Source organism: Nyctibius grandis, chromosome 21 (genome assembly GCF_013368605.1).
Source record: "Nyctibius grandis isolate bNycGra1 chromosome 21, bNycGra1.pri, whole genome shotgun sequence".
NCBI classification, from domain to species: domain Eukaryota; kingdom Metazoa; phylum Chordata; class Aves; order Nyctibiiformes; family Nyctibiidae; genus Nyctibius; species Nyctibius grandis.
Genome location: NC_090678.1, coordinates 4,285,016 through 4,305,574, shown reverse-complemented (window position 1 = coordinate 4,305,574; position 20,559 = coordinate 4,285,016). Strand labels below are relative to the sequence as shown.

Sequence of the window (20,559 nt, the reverse complement as noted above, 5' to 3'; positions counted from 1 at the left end):
TGATTAATTAGTCTCAGAACACTGAGCAGTGGAACCCTGCACGATGCCATCGGAACAAAAAATATTGCTCTTCCTAGTGCTAACTTAATATCCTTTGGTATTGCTGCACATAACAAGCTTGATTAATTTTCTACTCAAACTAAAATAGCCTTATTATGTAAGTAATTCTCTCAATCCACAGCTGAACTGTTTCAACCCAACAGTTTCACACGAATAAATAAATTTTAAAACCACAAACATGGCATCAAGGCACCAGTTTCAAAGTTAACTGCATTTAACCCTATTTGCATAGACACGGTGGCCCATTTGTAACCTCCTCCACTTTCCACTTACTAACTGCGAGCAAACTAGCAATCAAAATAAAAAAGCCAAGTAAATATTAAATATGAAGCAAAGAAGCAAATACCTTTTCTTGTTTGAACACTTTTGGTAATTTCAAAGTGTAAAAAGTAAATACATTTTTGCATTAGGTTTACATGAAAGTTGATCTTCAGTCCTTTGAGATCGGTTTGCAGATAGATGCGCTAAGGAAAACAGATAAAGTTAATTCAATGCATGGAAGGACTGTACTTAAGCAGATGATGAAACTTCAACGATGGTATTTGCTATTTTTAGCTATCCTAACTTTTCATTTTGGGCAAGAGACCACTATTGCACCTCTGGGAGAAGAGATGATACAAACCTACCACTATGAAAAAGTTTCTGTTCTCAGAAAGTGTTTGCAATAATGAAATACAGCTGTTAAAGAATTTCAAAGATCTTCCTCTACTGTAGCTCTTCCTTTTCTGTAGAGGTTTGTAACAGAAACGTTAAGATTGACCCGATGACCAGACGGTTGGAGACCCACAGCAAAGCTACAGCACATCACCTCTGCCAACAGGAAAGCAGGCTGGGAGCCCCAAACCCACCCACAATGAGGATGGAGAGACAAAGAGCACCAACGCTGCCTAAGATTTACACAGGCTGCAGCCAGCAAGCTTCCGAGGGAAAAGACCATACCATGAGCATTGTTTGGCTCCTAAAGAGTACCGAAAGCTTGTGGAAAAAAAGTGTTTGTTGTCGCTAACCAAGAGAAACCCAAGAGTTGTAGGGATCTTGAAGTGGGAGTCGGCCTCTTCTCCCAGGCAACTAGTGATAGGACAAGAGGACACAGCCTCAAGCTTCGCCAGGGGAGGGTCAGGTTGGACATTAGGAAGCATTTCTTCTCAGCAAGGGTCATTAGACATTGGAAGGGGCTGCCCAGGGAGGTGGTGGAGTCACCATCTCTGGAGGTGTTTAAGAAAAGACTGGACATGGCACTTAGTGCCATGGTCTAGTTGACAGGGTGGTGTCAGGGCAATGGTTGGACTCGATGATCCCAGAGGGCTCTTCCAACCTCACTGATTCTGTGAATGACTCTGTAGCCAGCAGCCCTTGTCCTCCACGCCACACACAACTGATCCTGGCCAAGGCAGCTGAACACACGCACCGTAGGGCTTGTGACTACATGGATACATGAGAATCAGTGCGAGTAACACGTAACGTGTAATTCCATCAGTTATGCACACTGCTTCGATTTGCCATCATTTACTGTTCTTTTCAGCAAACAAGTGCTAAAGTTTAATTTTGTATCTGGGCCTGCAAAACTTCTTAACCTGAGAGGTCTCCAGAAATCTGAAACCCTAACTTGCGTTGTTTTCTTTTTGTTATATAATGACAGGATTTGTCTTGTAGGAATCAGAAATAATAATACTGGTCCAAACAGAAGGGATAAACTACATATATTAGCTCTAAACTGATTAGGTTTCATCCAGCCCAAAAAAACAATACATTTGCTCCGTCTGCTGCAGCAAGGGAAGGTACTTTCATGTAATTGGTCCCTACTGCATGAGAATTATACCTCTGTGTCATTAGTGCCAATTTCAAATTATTACATTACTGAGATAAATTATTTTCATCATATGGCAATATTTAATCCCCAAATCAATGTCTCTCAGATTTGCTTCAGACTTTGGAAGAACTCAGGATTTTCACTCTTCTGCAGAGTGGCTTGAAACGTTACTGGCCCAGACACAAAACACCATTACACAGACAGCAGACAAAGCTCTTTTTTGGCCAAGTCTTCTGAAGCTTGACCCTTTAATTAGTTCTTATCTCTAACTGTTCTGGGCACATGCTCATATAGCCAAAGGAAATTATGACAATAAACAATCTTATTTTTGGTTCTCTTACAAGTCATTTGGAAAGACAACCATTTAGTCTTTCTTTAAGACCTTCGACTCAAAGTCACCATCCATCTCAAAAAAGGGCATTCACATTCATACACCAACTTTCAGTGCTTTTGAGTAACATAATACTACCAACATCTACGTTATCTGAAACCAGGTTTCTTTTTCTGATCATACTTTAAAAATAATACATTTAAAACAAGTTTTGTTTTCTTCAAGCAGAGCAGCAGCAGCATTTAAAAGTAGTCTATATATGCTGTTAGATGAACTTTATACAACTCATTTCTTAATGGAAATCACATTGTAAACTGAAAGCCTTTTATAAAGAAATCATACATTTAACAATCATAAATCCTACCTTAAAATGCTCCATCCAAAAGTTTTCAAACTATAAAATGGCAATGACTGCCTTCTTTTTCTGCTTTCATTGTTTTACTTATGCAACTACATCCAACCCTGAGAGGTGTTACTTTCGACACTTAGGAAAAAGGACTTGAGCGTAAGTAATTTCAAGAGTAATCAGTAACAGCACAACAAAACAGGCACACGGTCCGTTATACTGAGAAGGATGGAAAGAAGCCTCGCCCTACAAATACAGCAGTGAGAACACAGACAAGAATGAAACCAGCTAAAACACGAAGTCTTAATAATAGGCAGCATAAGATGTAAGAAATAAAACATCTGTCCCAGTCTGGATGCAACAACTGTTCTACAGTAAGTTGCTTTATTACTGCCATCAAGTGACAGCAGATTTCTAACATTTACACATTGACAGTGCCTGACACCTATTCTGAAAGGGACAGTGTGGAGTAAGGGCAGCAGAGTGGGGCAAGGTGGAGTATAACTATTGCTGAAGACGACTACCAGTCACCTCCATTGTAATCGGGGTAAAGTGTGGCTTGCCACTGGCCAGTTTATTGTAGCTCAAGATATATCTCGTAATGGGAGAAATTCATCTGAGTCTCTTGAGAGGAACCAGTGAAGCTGAACATGAAATAACATCAAGTAGGCAGGAGAAAAAACTCTATCAATGAAGTGACCCTAGCTTATGCACGGTGTTCTACTTACCTTCTTTTACCAAAGGGATCTGACATACCTTTACCAAAGCTCTATATACAAGTACCAGTATTACCCCCCTTCGTTGTCATCACACAAGCAGATTTTTCTCACTCCGATTTGCATTTGTGTTTTCCTTAAAAATATACATTTATTTAAAAAATAGGTATTTATCTCTGCTGGTGTATCTGTTATTTTCCCCTTTCTTTACCGTGCCACGTGCAGGAGGGTCAAAAGCCTACGGCACACATGCCACAAAGGTAACTAAGGCAGATTTTGATTGTCATACAGTACAGATCTGCATATATGTCAGAAATGAAGCAGCTGCCAAATCACAACTCCTACACTCTAAAATTGTATGCAAGACCTACTATTGTGCTCCAGTCAAAATTTCTGAGAGGCTCATGGTAATCACCAAGCTGGAACTCAGCAGGAGATGTGAGATATAGCAAGATAGTGCTTGTCAGTAAGGAAGTACTTGTGAGAGCAGAAGTGTTTCTTTCTCCCTTCCCTCCTGAAACTCCAAAGTCAGCTAGAGATGGAAAACGCATCAGCGTGTGGATGCTCTGATATGGGAAAGGAAACACAGCTCACTAGATCATTCTTGACAGACTGCTGACCTCCAGCGCAGAGGACTAGAGGACATGCCTTTTGGAGAAAATAAGTATGGCATCGATTTTGCTAAATAAGACAGATTTTATTTTGCTTTCTGTGCTGAATTGAAACACTAAAACAAGCCCCAAATTACTCTCTCCTACAGAACACACTGAACAAAACACTCCTCTGACTGAAAAATACTGCAGCAGATTTCAGAGCGTACAGATGGATATATATAGCATACCATGCATACCAGAGCTGTTAAGTGCTGTGAGCAAGAGTTGGCCATTCCAACATACTACTTCTGACAAACTGCGTATGACCGACATAGAGTAGATGTGTCTGTATCATGGTCTCTGAAGTGAACTTAAATGGTGAGAGTGCGACCCATCAGTTCACCACAAGGAACACACTTTTGGCCTGCCAACAAGACAATTCTCCTCCTCCACTAGCAAGCACAGCTTCAGCAGGAGTTAACCAGCAACACGGTAATAGTTTTAAAGCTCCAGTTTTTAACGTATTTATTTCTGTTTCCCAGAAGAGGTAGTCCTAAATCAGGTAGCAGATGTTCAACACTAATAATTCCCACTATGGGGTTCACCTTTTAAGCTATGATAGTAAATGACAGTTTTCAAGACTTGTTCCTCAAGTTAGGCCTCTGAAATTTTCTTTAGAAAAAAAAAATCCTTTAGATCTCATAGAACCAAAGAAATCAAAGATGCTTTGAAAGCCAAGCCTCATTCAAGAAAACTGGCTGGCATTCCTTACCTTACTGGTAAGTACTGGCTAACACTCTGTACATTACTACAGTACTCTATAGCATTTTTCCTATACAGTTACACAGTTTAGAATCATAGAATTGGTTTTGGTCGAAAAGGACCTTTAAGACCATCGAGTCCAACCGTTAACCCAGCACTGCCAAGCCCACCACTAACCCATGTCCCTCAGCACCACATCTACACGGCTTTTAAATCCCTCCAGGGATGGGGACTCCACCACTGCCCTGGGCAGCCTGTGCCAGTGCTTGATAGCCCTTTCGGGGAAGAAATATATGATATATATAATATGATATATGATAGGGATTATCAGTTTTCTTGTAGCCTTTCCACTCAAAAGGCATCTTGGTGCTTCTTACTTTTACATATCTACAATCACTGAAGGTTTCTAGGAAACGTTCCACTGCAGTTTGCCTAAATACCGATTTATGACCTCTATGCTGCCATTTACACCTGCTCCTAATAGGTCACCAGGCAAAAAAAGCCCCAACTGCACCTACATAAACTCACTTTCTTACAAACCCCTGGGTGCAGAGATTTCCCTAGTGATTTCCAAGCACCCTCTTTCTCACCAAGGTACCACATGTGATTGGCAATGTGCCTGACCGGTGCAGGTAAGGCTGGATGCCCAGAGAGGGGACAGGGCTGGGGTGTTGGGGGAGCAGGAGCAGCATGGGACAGGGTGTTAGGAAAGGTTCAAGGGAACTAGGCAGTACTGGGGGGCTGTTTAAGGGAGAGAGTTGTACCAGGGGGAGTTGCATGAGGAGGGAAGGAGGTAGAGGGTCAAGGCTGCAGATGTTATTACCACCTCCTACTTCTTGTCTCTCAGCACGCTTTGTTCTCAAGACTGCAAGCGCAGAACAGTGCCACCTCTGACCACCTAGGAATGTCCTCCAGAAATACACTCAGAAATGCACACACTTACAGAATATACTACTGAAATGGTCAGAGACCCACAAAAATACCCAGCTTCCAGAAGTGAGCCTAAACAAGAGAGAAACATTAAGCAGAATGACCAAAATACAAGGAGACCATGAATCTGTGTGAACATATACGTAAACTGAAAGAATCAAGACAAAATCTATGTATTTGATGGGAAGAATAAATAATGAGATAAAAAATAAAGTACAGGTTGTTGGTATATCGGGATGGTAGCATGCAAACAACGCAGAAAAAAAGAAATCTGTTCTGCTTTTTCTTACACAAGTGAACAATCGTTAATATCCAAATCACTCTGAAGTTTAACGTGTATTATTGACACAGATAACACTACAACAAAGCTTTTAGTACGATTCAGAGAATAATATATACATACCTGCCTCTGTCTCTCTCTCTCTCTAGCTTAGTTCACATTACCAACACACCAAAATGAAACTGAAAGAAGTTCTCTTCACAGACATAAATATCAGATAATAGTTAATAAAAAAAAAAATGAGCTGGCAATTTTTCTAGAGCACCCAATATTAACTATTCCTAAAAATGGGCCTTAGCTTTGGTTTGGCATAGACTCTCTCCTGCTCATTTCTTTTCATGAATCCTTTCATGCAATGTATGCCAAACGATGTGATCACCAGCAGTTATGTACAGACTATAGATGAAATTTTGTGATTTCAGAATAAAAGTGATTTACTTCAGAAAAAAAACCTGTTTGCATAAATGCTTCAGTTCAGCATAGGATTTAATCTTCTAATCCGTAATAGTATAATATTTCATATTAAATACTGTATACAATATAATCTTCCAAAATATACGGCACTGAAATATTTCTATCACGAGAACGCCACGTGTAGCATGGCATTTTTAAGGCACGAGGCCCTAGCATCAACATGAAGCTTGCATTGTAGAAGTTTTCCACTCCCTCCTCCGCTGTGAAACAAACATCTTCCCCACTTTTGGAAAGCAAGAGCAAAATAATGGAGGTGGTTTTGATGCAACGTACAGCTGACACATGTCCTGTGAATGGTTTCTAAGGAAAATATAACCCAACTACAACATCAAAAAGAAAAATGTACGCTATCAAAACATCCTTCTTTATTGGTAAAGGAAAAAGCAGCCCCGAGGACAGCTCTCACTCTGGGGATGTTTTTAAACTTTACAAACATAGCGGGTAGGTCACATTAAGAGGACGAGTATCAAAGAGAGATGACAATGTTATGAAAGGAAACTTCTACTAACAACACCTACCCCAGAACTTGTGTATGGACAGATGATTCATTCCCTAGCTAACAAATCCAACACTTCGTATGAGCAAGATATAAAATTATCTTCATACATTTCTGCTGTTATGACCACTTTTGAGACTGCTCTTTTTCTCCGAGTGCGTAACTACCCTGCAGCAGCAAGAATTTTAGAAGCCCAAATGGTGAGTTTACCTCCTGACACTGCAGAGTTTTTGCTACCACAACACAGCGGTTCTCAATCTTTCAATCACAGCTACAAAGAGTCTGGAACATCTCTGCAGACAACGTCTTATAATGTTTACTGACTGCACTGATGACATTATGATACAGATTGGGAAGAGATTCCCAACAGGATTCTCCTCTCCAATTGCCCTTACAGTAAGGAGACTGGTTTCCTGCTAAGTAAAAAATGTTTTTAACATTTTTTTTTAAAACAAACAACAGAACAAGAAATATCCAACTTTGTGAGGTTTGGTTTGGTTTTGGTTTTTGTAGACTAACAAACAGAGAATTAAGGCATACAGAGAACAGAAACTGCTGAAAAAAACAAAGCGACAAATTTGAGTTTATGAAAAAAAAACCAAACACCTGAACAACAAGCTGATGTTCTTATTATCATCACAGCAAGAGAATAGAAAGCTAAATGTCAAGCATTACTACAGATATAGGTCAGCAATTTCTATTGTTAATGCCATTCAGCAGGTACCCATGGCAGGTGGTAAAGTCACCTAATCACAATTTCAGTTGCTTAAAACAAGTCAAACCGTATCACACTTTTGCTACTTTGCCACTAAATAAAACTGCTGCTCCACAGAATTCATTTTAACTGAAGAAAAAGAAAAAGAAAGAAAGAAAGAAAAAAAAAAAACCCACTTACCATTGTGATGAGAACTCTATATTTATCCAGCATCGCCTGGTTGTCATGGCATCCTGCCAGCAACTGCCAAACCTCTGCCCTTAGCGCTTCTGGAACACCGCTTTTCACCAGGGTAGATAATCCGTTTGGTCTCACAAGAAGATTATTGTGCCTGAGAAACAGACAATCATTTGCCTATTATACTTCAACTACAAGAGTAGAAAACAAGAGAAAAAAAAATATAAAAAGAGTTTCAATTTTCCAATGTTATTCTGAAAAGTCAGCAACTAGCAACAAACTTCTCTTCCACTGGTTACGCTAATTAGTATTTGTCAGATGGAAAGCAAAAATTCTGCAAGGATTTACAATAAGAACCAGGGGCAAAATGTAGCAATACCCAAATTCTCTAGGTTTGGAGAAATTAATGAAAATTACAACAATAAACAATTGCAGAAATTGAACTAAACTGGCTAATGAAGAACAATTTTAAGTGAACGAGAAAACTATGCCATCTGTGTAGACAATTCAATTTAAATATTTGTTCAACATATGTGTTTAGCTTAGATTAAGAAAAGGAAATTAAAAATAACCTAAGCTGTATAGAGAAATAAATTTTGGAAAACAAGTAAAAGGCAATTTTAAGAGTACTAAACCTGAAGACTGAAGTTCCAGTTTTACACTTAATGCCAAGAGTGTGCTGCAAGTCCCACAAAGCAGTTACACTTGCACATACCTTGGTAAAAATCCCACCATTGCAAATAAATCTGCCTATTAGTTTGAGTTAGCGTTTTACTATCTGGACACGCAGCAAGAAATGTAGGAAGTCATTTGCAGGACGACTTTTTTCTTTTCCAACACTGCATAATGAATCCTACAAAATTTGGTGTATAGAACCACGTAAAGGCTGTATTCAGACAGGCTGAAGACTAAAGATGTGTTGTTCAAAAAAAAGCCAGTCCCTGAGCCCGTACATTTAGGATAAAATCACTGCACAAGCACAGTATTGCAGAGCTTGCAGTCACAGATGTTCAAAAACCCTTTTTGAGATAATCGTGTTTATTGATCTAGATTAAACCTCGCTTTGACTTATTATGGCAATTTTCATAGCAATGCAGCAGGGAGACTGCGTGGATCGACTCTTTACTCTTTCCAATGTAGGAAGTGCTTTGCTCTGTTACTGTTTTGACCATTGTTGTGTTTTTCAACTCTACTGGTTAGAGAGTAGTAAGAGTGGCAGTTTAGCCAAATGCAAGCAAGCTGTGGTTAAATTAAATAACCTGCAATTTGACCCTCGATTTTAACTAAGTGTTTGGAGTAGTCATTCTTTGAAACAGGTCATTAAGATGTGAACAGTTTACCACTACTGTTTAAATTTAAAAGGTACTCTAAATAAATGTCTTTTTCCTATACTCGGAGGATGATACCCCCATTTTTCTAGAAGACTTGAGAATTTAAAAAAAAAAAAAAAAAAGAGTGTGATGGTATAATGCCCTTATTCTTTTAAACGCAGTAATTATTTTAAATGTGTAGTGTAAGAAAAGTCATTTCAAACTTCATCATTCAGTTAGCCAAATTAAAACCCAGCTAGTCGCTTTTCTCTTTTTCAGGACATTTTGCAGCAAGTCACATTAGACTAATGGTCTGATGGGAGAAAGCTAGAGAGAATAAAACAATATCCATCAGAATATTAAAAGGACTAAACACTCTAAGCTGTTACAGAATTATGAAATGAACATTCAGGAATAAATAAATAAAATACACCAGAAACTTAAAGCTTGAGCTGTGTGAAAATGAAGCATTCATAGCACACTTCAAATCAGTTTAGTTTGGTTATTATATGGATTTGGTCATATGTATTACATATGAAACACAGCAGCCTTCTCTGAGGACTCAGCAAGCAGATAAAAATCAAACGAACAGCTAAAAAGGTACATTCCCATATAAATATAACAGGGAATTTTTCAGCAACAGCAAGAAAAAAATACAGAGAGGTTATGGCAACAACTAAGAGATGCACGTTCCATGCTGCAATACCATCCTTACTGCTGAACATATTCACAAGTGAGAATTAAACATGCTAGAGAATACCAGATTTTACTGGCTGTGTCATATATTTAGAGAGTTCTACGGTAGAGGTAATACTTCAGCAACATTAGTCCATGCAGTAAAGCATAACTCTAACTTTAATAGACAACTTCTGAGCTTCTGAATGTCTGTTTGGGAAACAGCTTGATCACTAACAATCCTTGCTCTGTAGTCTACAATAACGAACACATACACATTTTTTCCTCTCTTGTGTAGAGGCCCAGGCACCTTGCGTTCCTAGACACTTTCTGACACCTGCTTGGCCAGACTAGAACAGAAAGAAGCATAAAATAATTGTCTTATTCTAGTCTTATCCTTCAGCACATGGGAATAAAATGGGTCATTCACGGATGCCAACACCTTTAATTTGTTACAAAGTGCTGTAATCCTCCTGCGCAAAATTCAAAGACAGAATTTTAAAACATCAAAGAGCGAGGAAACAGAACAGCGATGCATAGACTAGGCTCTGACTTGACAAACAAATATTTCTGATCAAAGACTGCTAGTGACCATTACTACTTTTTAAAACAAACAAACACACACCATCAGAAATTGCTAAGTACTCAGCTGAACTAGCTCAGCTTGCAAAAACAACGTTAATGCTGAGGATGCAGTAAATAGTAAAACAAATTAAAAGATATTCTGTTACTTTCCAACTGTTTATTGTCTCTTTTTGGTAAATTATCTTATTCCTGTTTGTATCTTTGAAGGAGGTTCTTGGAGGAAGGTTTCTGCTGAGTCAGTCCGTTAGGTTACAGTGATATTTTAATGAAATGACAAGAAGCAATTAAAGTACAAGAAATTTTTCATCTAAGAGGCAAATCAGCATACCAGTTCTCCAAGTGGAAATGTTAATTTTTGTTTATTTACTTTTTTTATAAGTGTACAGATATTCCACTAGCATATGCTGTGGTTTTCAACACACCAGAAGATTTTATTTCAATCTCTTTTTAGTTTTCAAATTGTTAACATTTTTCATCTGTTACTCTTTCCAAGTTTTGTTCTTAAAATGTAACATAACACTATTCAAGAATTCGAGTATTTTATACACTTGACTTCATCTCAAAAGGTAATATTGCTTGAGACACTCCTTAAGAAAATGTTTGCTACTGCTAGTCTTCAAGCTGGCTGGGATGGCCCATTTCTCATCCTATTTTTAACTCATTTTAACTAAGGTGTTTTAACTACTAAATGATACTCTGAGTTAAGCGTGTAAGCTATGTTAGGACTTGAAAATAGTTTACTCCAAAAGTCTTAACTGTTTTATCTCATTGAATAGTATACTTGAGTAACTTGAAATAGTTGGTTACGTGAAACTTGAGAGAGCTGAGCTGTGGGCAGTTCTTAACTTCAGCATGTTTATCCACAGGAGTCCAAGTATTTGTCAATGGCAAAAGTCAAAATGAAAAGAATTAACTGACAGATTAATTTAAAAAAAAGTTTTTAAAAGTAGCATCTTCCAATGCAGATAGAAACACACCTGCCACACAGTTCTTTAAGGACTCCAGATGGCTTTCCTCATTGGCCTTGGGGTGCCAGATATAAAACCGCAAACAATTAATGAAGTCTCTCTTGGGATGTCCTTTAGAACAGGCTTTGGAAAGTTCTAAACAGCTCCAGAGCGGGTCTGTTTACAGCCTTTTCAGGGGAGGAAAACACTTGTCTATAGGGATCAAATGACTTCCATACTTTTCCTCAGCATTTTCTTAATCCTGGTCCATAGCCAGAATATTTGTACAATCATTCAATTAAATATTTGTGTTTCCCCAAAAAAATCTTTCCTTAAGGCCAGAAACTTGGATGACAAAACAGTTAAAAACAAGCAGGAGGGAAGGGTTCTGTTAAGCTCAATAAAATCTTGGGATGTCTCATTTAGTAACCTTTGCACGAGATCTCCATCAAAGACGAGGGCAGCAGCAAGAGGCTGTGTTTCTCCAAAGCTACATGTGGCCATGTAAAGGGCGGAATTGCCCAAATAAATCCCTGAAATGTTTCTCAGCTCTCTTTTTGGAGTTTGGAAAAGGAAACCGCCAATCCCAGATTAAGGGCTTCTGATTATTTTTGTCTCAGGCAGCAGGAGCTATTACTGACAAAGGGAAAACCAAGTAGTCCTGGCATTTGCTAATAGTATAAGGTCTTTCAGAGGAAGCAAATACACAGACTCTTTCCTCTCTTGACAATGTATACGCTGCTACTGAAGCACTTGATTAAACCACAGAAGTAACACTGTTGAGAACATACTCTAGGCTTACAAATACTCTTCTTTTTACTCTCCAACAGAAACAGTTTCAGTGAGGATCACAGTCTCTCTAGAATTCCTTTTCAAGTGCTTACATATCACACATTAAAAAAAAAAAATTTAAAAAGAGTGCTTCCAAACAAATCAGTCCATTAAATGTGCATCTGCTAGCACAAAGGCCTTAGACAGAACAGACTGGAGTTGCTCTGTCTTTTCTATCCTAGCACTGAGTTTCTCACATCCAGCCACAAGGAACACAGGTGGCCAGAAAGTTCTGGCATTTGATGACTCACACCTGCAGTGGGAGCGTACACAGACATATTCTCAAACACTGAACGGAACAACACTTTTGCAGACATTGTGGGAGAGAGTTGTCAAATAACTGCGAGTTTAAGGAAGAGGATTTACCAGTCCCTTTTAAACTAGGTTTAAAAAACACACTTCAATGTGTTTTGTATTTTAGTTTTTAAACTGCATAAGCTGAATGATTTCAAAGCTCCTGCTCAGGAGCATATAGTCTCATAAAGCAAAGAAAATATTAGTATTTAAAATTTAAATTTAAGAAATGAAGCATTACCATCTCCCCAGCAATTCTCCCCAGGAATACAAAATCTTCTCAGGACAATCCTTTGACACATCACCAGTGCCACTGGAGAGTTCATTATCACTCTCTGCAAAAAAAAAGACAAAACGAGAAAACAAAAGCATGCACAGATTTACCAAAGAGAACAGACATTAAAGATGCATACACATAGGTCTCAGACAAATTATTCTCACATATGAGTTTTAAAATCACAAAAAGACATAGAAAATATTAGTGGAACTGTAAAGAATGTCTAGCAGACTTGACAAAACAAGTGTATTAATAAAGTTACCATAAAGTCTAAGAGAACAAGACTAGGGAATAATTCACAGCACTGTCACAGGAAAAAGGGCTGGGATCTAGCAAAGACTTATGTGAGAAAAGATTCAAGGCTGTCAACTCTCCATTTAATGAAATTTCACAGTGCAGTATTATCTGAAAGTCACATCCACTCCAGACATCACACAAAGAGAACTACTGTAAAGCACAGTAGATAACGCTACTTCATTACACTGCCTCCCTTCCGTGCCATCCTGCTCTCACGCAGTACTCTGATCTCAAGACGCCTACTCAGAGCCATAAAATCATTTTTTTTTTACTGAAACAAGTTCATGGAAGAGCAGCAAAAACAACACTGTGACATTAAAGGTCATATTGCATGGAACAGGAAAGAATGCTTCAAATGGAAAAGAAACCTCATAAGTATTAAGAATAAAACACTTACAGAGGGATATATGTCATTATATGACTAATACACAAAACTAGAAGGGATAATGTGAGCCTGGGGTAGTGTGCTCAAATAACCATCTGTCTTGGTTTAGCCCACACCCAGGGCTAAGCAATACCCAGTTCTATCACCTATCCCCCCTCCCCAGCTGCAAAAGGGAATTGGGAAAAGGAGGGAGACTCGTGGGTTAAAATTTAAACAGATTTAATAAAATAAGGAAACCAATATCAATGCTGATACAAAAGACACGAAGTTGTACTCAGCCCACAGAGTTCTGGCAAGTTCCTCCAAGGATCACAACCGTTGAGAAGAGAGGATAAGGAGAAAGAGGGCAAGGAGAGCAGAGCAAAAAGCCCTCCCCATCCCCAGCAGCTTCCCCATTTATAGTGACCCTGACGTTAATGTTACAGAACACACCTGTGGGCCAGCCCGGGGCAGCTGCCCTGGCTGTCACTGCTGATGGCCTTGATCACCATCCCACAGCTGGCCACAGACTGAAACAACATGGAACAGAAAAGGGATTCTAGAAATTTTATCCCCGCAAAACCAGGACACCATCCAACCCAAGTAACCATCCAGTTTCCATGGGTCTATGCAGCTGTCCACAGTAAGCTGAACAGTCTCTCTTCATAGCAGCTCCTCATGGGAACAGGACTTTTTCCAGTCCAAATAATTAAACATGAGTACAATTTCAACACCACCAAACACTGACAGAGCTCCAATTCTCAGCATCTTCACTACGAAACACAACCTAAAAAGAGACACCACAACAGCCCCATTATCCTCAGAGGCCTCTGAAGCTACAGACAATTTAGATGTTAGAGGGTCTCCAAGGTTGCTCTTTCCTATGAGCTGAGCTGTCTCAAGAAGCTAAGTAACACAAAAGAGGAGGACCAAAGCTGCACCTGCTCCCAAAATGCCTTAGATACTCTCTTCAACACAGCTCAGTCACATCTGGTTGCTGACCTAATATCTTTAATTCCTCAGGTACATTAAACACGTCATGTCCAACTTTATGTAGACAACAGCAGTAGTTCAGGTAGAGGAGGATCTTCAGTACTTATACAATTATCCTCTTAAGTCTTGATCATTTTCATTCTCATTTGAATTACATGTTTCTAATTTATAGTCTCAGCAATTGTCAAATACAAGTAATTAATAAAAATATCATCCATGCTTGAATTTGACAATGAACTGTGAGAACAAAGATAGCATATACTGTATTTCAAGGACAATTAACAGCAAAAATGCTGCCCTGAGAGAAGAGAGAAGCATATCAGAAATCTCTTTGTGTTTCAAATTAAACATTAGATTAGTGAAACCCATTAGCTTGGAACCTGTTTTTACAGCTTTACGGGCCCCAAAATACAAGATCAACCAATACTTCCCTCCTTACAATTAAAAAAAAAAACAAACAAAACACGACCCACACACCATAAATCTACATGAAACTTGATTTTAACGTTTTCTAATCTTTTGTTGATTCACTAGATCTAAAGATGGAAATACGAAGATCTAAAAACCCCAAATTTATCATTTAAACTAAAATTCAGTATCACTACAAAAGGTTTCCCAGTAACCAAAGGAACCCATTAAGTTCCAGTGGAAAAAATGTATTTGATGACTCAACTTTCGTTTACTTTTAAAAATACCAAAAATATTGTAAAGACAAATCTCCTCACTTACCACCCAGGCCTGGTAATAACTAAAAAAAGTTAATGTTAAAGCAATTAAATGCATCACATTTTGTAAATTCTCTCCTCTCCTGACTTGCCTAACCAGACCAAAGAGATCAATTATAAATGCAACCCTTCTACTTCCCATGGAAACAAGGAAAAAACATGTTGAAGAAACCTTCTCTGGATTGAGTACCTTGGCCATTCAGAGACACAAGGTACATGTTAATGATACTGGTACGTATTAAGAATGTCAGGAAACCTGGCTGACGCTGGAAATTTATCAGAGAATTACAGACTGGTTCGGGTTGGAAGGGACCTTAAAGACCATCTAGTTCCAACCCCCCTGCCACAGGCAGGGACACCTTCCACCAGACCAGGTTGCTCCAAGCCCCATCCAACCTGGCCTTCAACACTGCCAGGGAGGGGGCAGCCACAGCATCTCTGGGCAACCTGGGCCAGGGTCTCACCACCCTCACAGCAAAGAATTTCTTCCTAATATCTAATCTATATCTCCCTTCTTTCATTTTAAAACCGTTCCCCCTCATTCCATCACTCCATGCCCTTGTCAAAAGTCCCTCTCCCGCTTTCCTGTAGCCCCTTCAGGTACTGGAAGGTGCTAGAAGGTCTCCCTGGAGTCTTCTCTTCTCCAGCCTGAACAGCCCCAACTCTCTCAGCCTGTCTCCATAGCAGAGGACATAAACCACAGTTTCAGAAAGGTTTCACACATTCAAGGTGAAGGAAGACAATTTGGCACAAAATTCTGAATGGGGAGACTTGAATTCCTTTGGAGAGACTGAAGAGCTACAGTGTATCTGTACAAGAGCTACTGGTGAAAATATACACAAACAAATCTTGCAATCTGAAACAAAATCTGATAAAGATGAATAAGACAAATCCCCAACCAAACCAAAATGCTTAAAAATGAAGCTACACTGAATACTTTCAGGAACCAAGCACACTAGTTGTTACCCAATCCAAACCTGGTCTTCCCAAGGAATACCAACATCAGGCAAAAGAAACAAACCCCTCTTCTCACGACGCTGGTATTCTATGCAAAATTCTTCGAAGTTCTTAAGGTGATCAGTGTTACATAGCATATGTATTTCAGCAAGATATAGCACAAAGCTACAGTGCTTCAGCCCTGAAAATTCTTTCATCTGGAAGGCTTAACAGTATTTGGAATGTATTATTCAGTTATATGTCAGAAAAACCACAGGCCTTAATTGGAAATGCCATATGCTCCCTTTCAAAAGACGCTAACGTCAAACTTCAGAATAGAACAGGGCAAAGGAGAGAGAACAAACAGCTTTAAAAAGCTCTACTTTGTTTCCACTCTAAAGACTATTTACACATTCTGACTTGTGTAAGCACTTTGGTATAAATTAAGGTGGGGGGGAGGGCAGGAAGAGGCCGTGGGAGGGATATTTAACTGGAGATGTTCTTCTCTGAGGTGTGCTTTTATACATTTCTTTCCACATTCTATAGCATCTATAAGCCAGCACGATTTTAGCCAGAGCATGATTTTACCCACCCTTATTCTGCAGGGAACGCCACAGATCCGTTCCTCTAAAGGTATTATGTGCTTCTTTCTTCCTCCTTTATTTGCCCTGACCTCTCAGACCCTATCAACCAGGCAGTAAAACTTATGCCTCAGCAGAATAAGAGGAGGGTGGGAGACATTTCAAGGGAGCAAACCTGAGGGGCTGGGTTGTAAATGTGTGTACACACAAACAGTCTTTAAGAATACTTACTTATCTGTAAGATAAATAAGCCTTTCTGGTTTTTTTGTTTGTTTTAAATTGCAATGTGACTCACAAAAAACTCACTTTGTGGATGCCTCATGAACCAGTTCCCTGAATTCAGAGTCTCTGTTTAAAGCAAGCCTGAAGGACTGCACTTCCACAGCAAGCATCACTCTGCATGGCATCAGCACAGAATCATAGAATACTTTGGGCTGGAAGAGACCTCTGGAGATCATCTCGTCCAACCTCCTACTCCAAGCAGCTCTAGTCAGATCAGGTCACTCACGGACCTGAGTGGGAGGGTAGTCTTGAATACCTTCAAGAAAGGAGATGGTAGAATCTCTCTGGACAACCTGTTCCACTACTTGACCATGCTTATGGTTTAAAAGCAAACCAACCAACTAAAAACATCCTTTGATCTAACCAGGATTTCCCAGGTTCCAACTTGGGTCTGGTGTCTGTTGCCTCTCAGCCTGGTGTTGTGCACCTCTGAGAAGAGTCTCGCTCCATCTTCTCAGAGCCCTCTGATGTAGTAGTTGTAGACAGCAGTTAAGATTCTCCTCTGCGCATTTTCTTCTCCAGTCTGAACCAAACTCACTGTATGTCATGTGCTCCTGCCATCTGGCCAGCTTGGTGGCCTCCACTGGACTTGCTCCAGTGTGTAAGTGTCTGTCTTGTACCTGAGAGCCCAAAACTGGACACAGTACCCAAACGCAGTCTCACAGGTACTGAATAGAGGGGATGGATCACTTCCCTGGACCTGCTGGCTAGACTCCTGCTAACCCAGCCCAGGGTGTGCTTGGCCTTCTTTGCTGCAACAGCACACTGCTGACTCATTTTCACCTTTTTGCCTGCTGGGATCTTCAGATACTTTTCTGCAAAAGTCACTTTTTATCTGGCTAGTGTCCAGCCTGTCTCGTCACACAGGGTTATTCTATTGCAGACACAGGACTTTGCACTCGCCTTTGTTGAACTTCATGATGTTCCTGCCAGGGAGTTTCTCCAGCCTGTCCAGGTCCATCTGAGTAGGTGCCTCGCCCTCCAGCATTATTGACCACTCCCCCCAATTTGCTGTTGTCCACAAACCTGCTGAGGGTGCACTTAGTCCCATCACGCAGGTGATTAATAAAGACATTAAACAGCACTGATCCCAGTACTGATCCCTGAAAGATACGACTACTTGCTGGCTGCCAGCTGGACTTTGCACCATTGATTGATTCTTTCATCCCAGCAGTCCAGCCAACCTTCCAACCACATTATTTTTCACTTATCCAGTCCCTATCTCATTGATTTAATGATAAGGACACTATGGGACACGGTGTTGGAATCCCTGCTAAAATCAAGGTACACAGCATCCACCGCCCGTCCCTTGTCCACAGCACTGGTCACCTTGTCACAGAAAGTAATGAGGTTGGTCACAATGATTTGCCCTCCATAAATCCATACTGGCTGTTCCCAATGACCTTGTTTCTCCTTCACATGTTTAGAGACTAATTTTGGGAGTATTTGCTCCATAACCAATCCCATGGACTGAGGTTAGACGGACCTGGATCTTCCTTCTGGCCCAGTGACATTTGCTTTTCTTCTTTTGGACATTTGTTATTTGCATGAAATAAATATGGAAGCCTGTACAGATATCACTCGGGCTGGGGGAGGATCTCTGGATGACAGATTTTGCACAGTCTGTTTTGTTAGTACACCTACAGACAAACATACACACATGTAAAAAGTGGTCTCTTTCAAAAATCTGTAGGGACATTCAAGAACAAACTAAAAAAGAATGAATCTGACAGAACATTCACAGCCTATTGGATATATATGATTTTGTGCCTACCCCATTTAGAAACACTCATTACAGAAATTATTCATTATATGAGCGGACTATTCAGAAGAGGGCACAAAGAGTTGTATTTTAAGTGGCCCAGCACTAATATTTATTATATAACAATACTCTATTGACCAGGCTCACTTATAACTTCCCATCCATCTTAAAAAACAGACTCCAACTTGCAGAAGTACGACTGTTGCTACAAAAGACCTCTTAGCACTTTAGCAGCACCTTTAATGACACAACTATGGCTCATTATTCTTGGTAACCAATAATCTCAAAAATGCTTCCCAAAGTGGCCCATCTTCCACGTAGCAGAGGCACCTCTTTGGATTTAGTCTGATCCAGAAAAGCCTGCAAGGCTGTTTTTAGCAGAAAGCAAACAAAGCTTTCAGAATTACAACAATTACCTTCGATATGAAATGGCAATAAGGTTATTTTGGGTTGGGGGAGCGCACACTTGGGTTTTTTGTTTGTTTTTTGTAATAAAGTATTTGTAAGTGATGAAGTGCCACAGAAGACCACCCTATGCAGTAAAATGGCCGTACACATTTGGAGCACTGTAAAACCACGAGAGGCTTCAACTATCTCCCAAGATAGCAACAGAGTGGTTAGGACAAGCCTTACGAGACAGCTCCACTAGGTTATCCATGTTCTTACTTTCTGCACTTGACTGAAGAGAACATCGGTCTTGGTCATATAGTCCCCTGCAGACATCTGTCTAACCCAACCCTACAAGCCTCCAGTTACCTCCCGAAGCAGTTCATTCCAAGGACTTTATGGCTCTTACTCTTGGACTGTATCTCTCAGTTCAAACCTAATTCTTTCGACCTGTTATTTATTCCAATTGCTTTTTTCTCCTAAACAAGAGTTGGCATGGAAAACAATTTCAGTACAACTCACTTCCAAAAAAATCTTTGTCTTTATTCTTTCTTCTCTAAAACCCTCTGCTTCTTTCCTCAAGGGACACATTCTCCACTCATTCCTGATTTTTTTTTCCTCCAGCTGGTGTCTTTTTTTTGATGAGCAGTGTTCAAACAAAATACTGAGGCATCAAGTGCTCAGAACAGAAGGATTACACACACAGTAACTCTTTATTATAAGCAAATACCCCCCACAAAAAAAAAACACATACATACACAGATTCAAAACTTTGGCCTCTTCTTCCCCCTTATTTTGATAGCACAAGGCTTTTGAGCTCACAACCAGAACATGGGGCACCCCTAGATGATAACTCTCTGCAGTATTCACAGCAGCACTGACAAGTTGTGCAAAGACTGTAACAAAACACTGAGAAACTATCTCAGAAAAAAGTCAGAGAGCACAGATGTTCCCCCTCTCTGATCAGGTACTTAACAGACTCTTTTGAACAAAAATAATCAACTGTGTTTACTGGTATTTTCCATTTTTGGCTTGAGGAAGTAGATTTCACTTAAAAAATGTTACTCATGTCAACAAAAAATGAGGTATTAAATATGCTTGAATGGTTTTTAATCCTGCTGTTTTTACAGTGAAAAAGGTTGGGGTTTTTGGGTTTGGGGTGGGTTTTTTGCAATGGGCCTTTTTTTGGCATCCTACATTAAAAATTTTCCTTTAAACAATACTCCCCTGATCCACATTTAATACCAATTATATAGGTCCAGAGCTACTTTTCCAATAGATTCAGTTCTCCTTAAAGAAATCTAGTAGATCACCTGAAATACGACAATACCTTAGAAGTCAAACTCATTTGTCAGTTAACAAAAAAGGCAAATAAAGCAGAAAACTGTTGGTTCAGAGAGTTCAAGCAAAAAAACTAAGTGAAGTACATCCTAAAATGAGTAGAAATGCATGAATATAGCTGATAAAAATGAACAGGTGGGATGTGAGCACTGATGTGAAGAAGAAAAAAGGATTTTTAATGAGTTTTAATTGAGAAGCTGTTACAAGTGAAATAAAGAGTAGGTGGAATTGAAAGATAACATAGTTGAAGCAGCCTGAAGGAGAAGGAAATCAGGTCATGAA

The 20,559-nt window shown here is 39.6% G+C and overlaps 1 protein-coding gene across 8 annotated transcripts in view; it reads right to left on the bottom strand.

The window, feature by feature from the left end:
- The window catches only part of RABGAP1L (RAB GTPase activating protein 1 like), a 257,691-nt gene that overhangs the window by 185,537 nt on the left and 51,595 nt on the right, over positions 1-20,559 (bottom strand). For all 8 annotated transcript variants that reach the window (XM_068417064.1, XM_068417065.1, XM_068417063.1 and 5 more), the window contains 2 exons: positions 12,574-12,667; positions 7,694-7,844 (listed from right to left, as the gene is read on the bottom strand). In XM_068417064.1, coding sequence (XP_068273165.1) covers positions 7,694-7,844; positions 12,574-12,667 — 245 coding nt within the window. The remainder of the gene's footprint in view (positions 1-7,693; positions 7,845-12,573; positions 12,668-20,559) is intronic.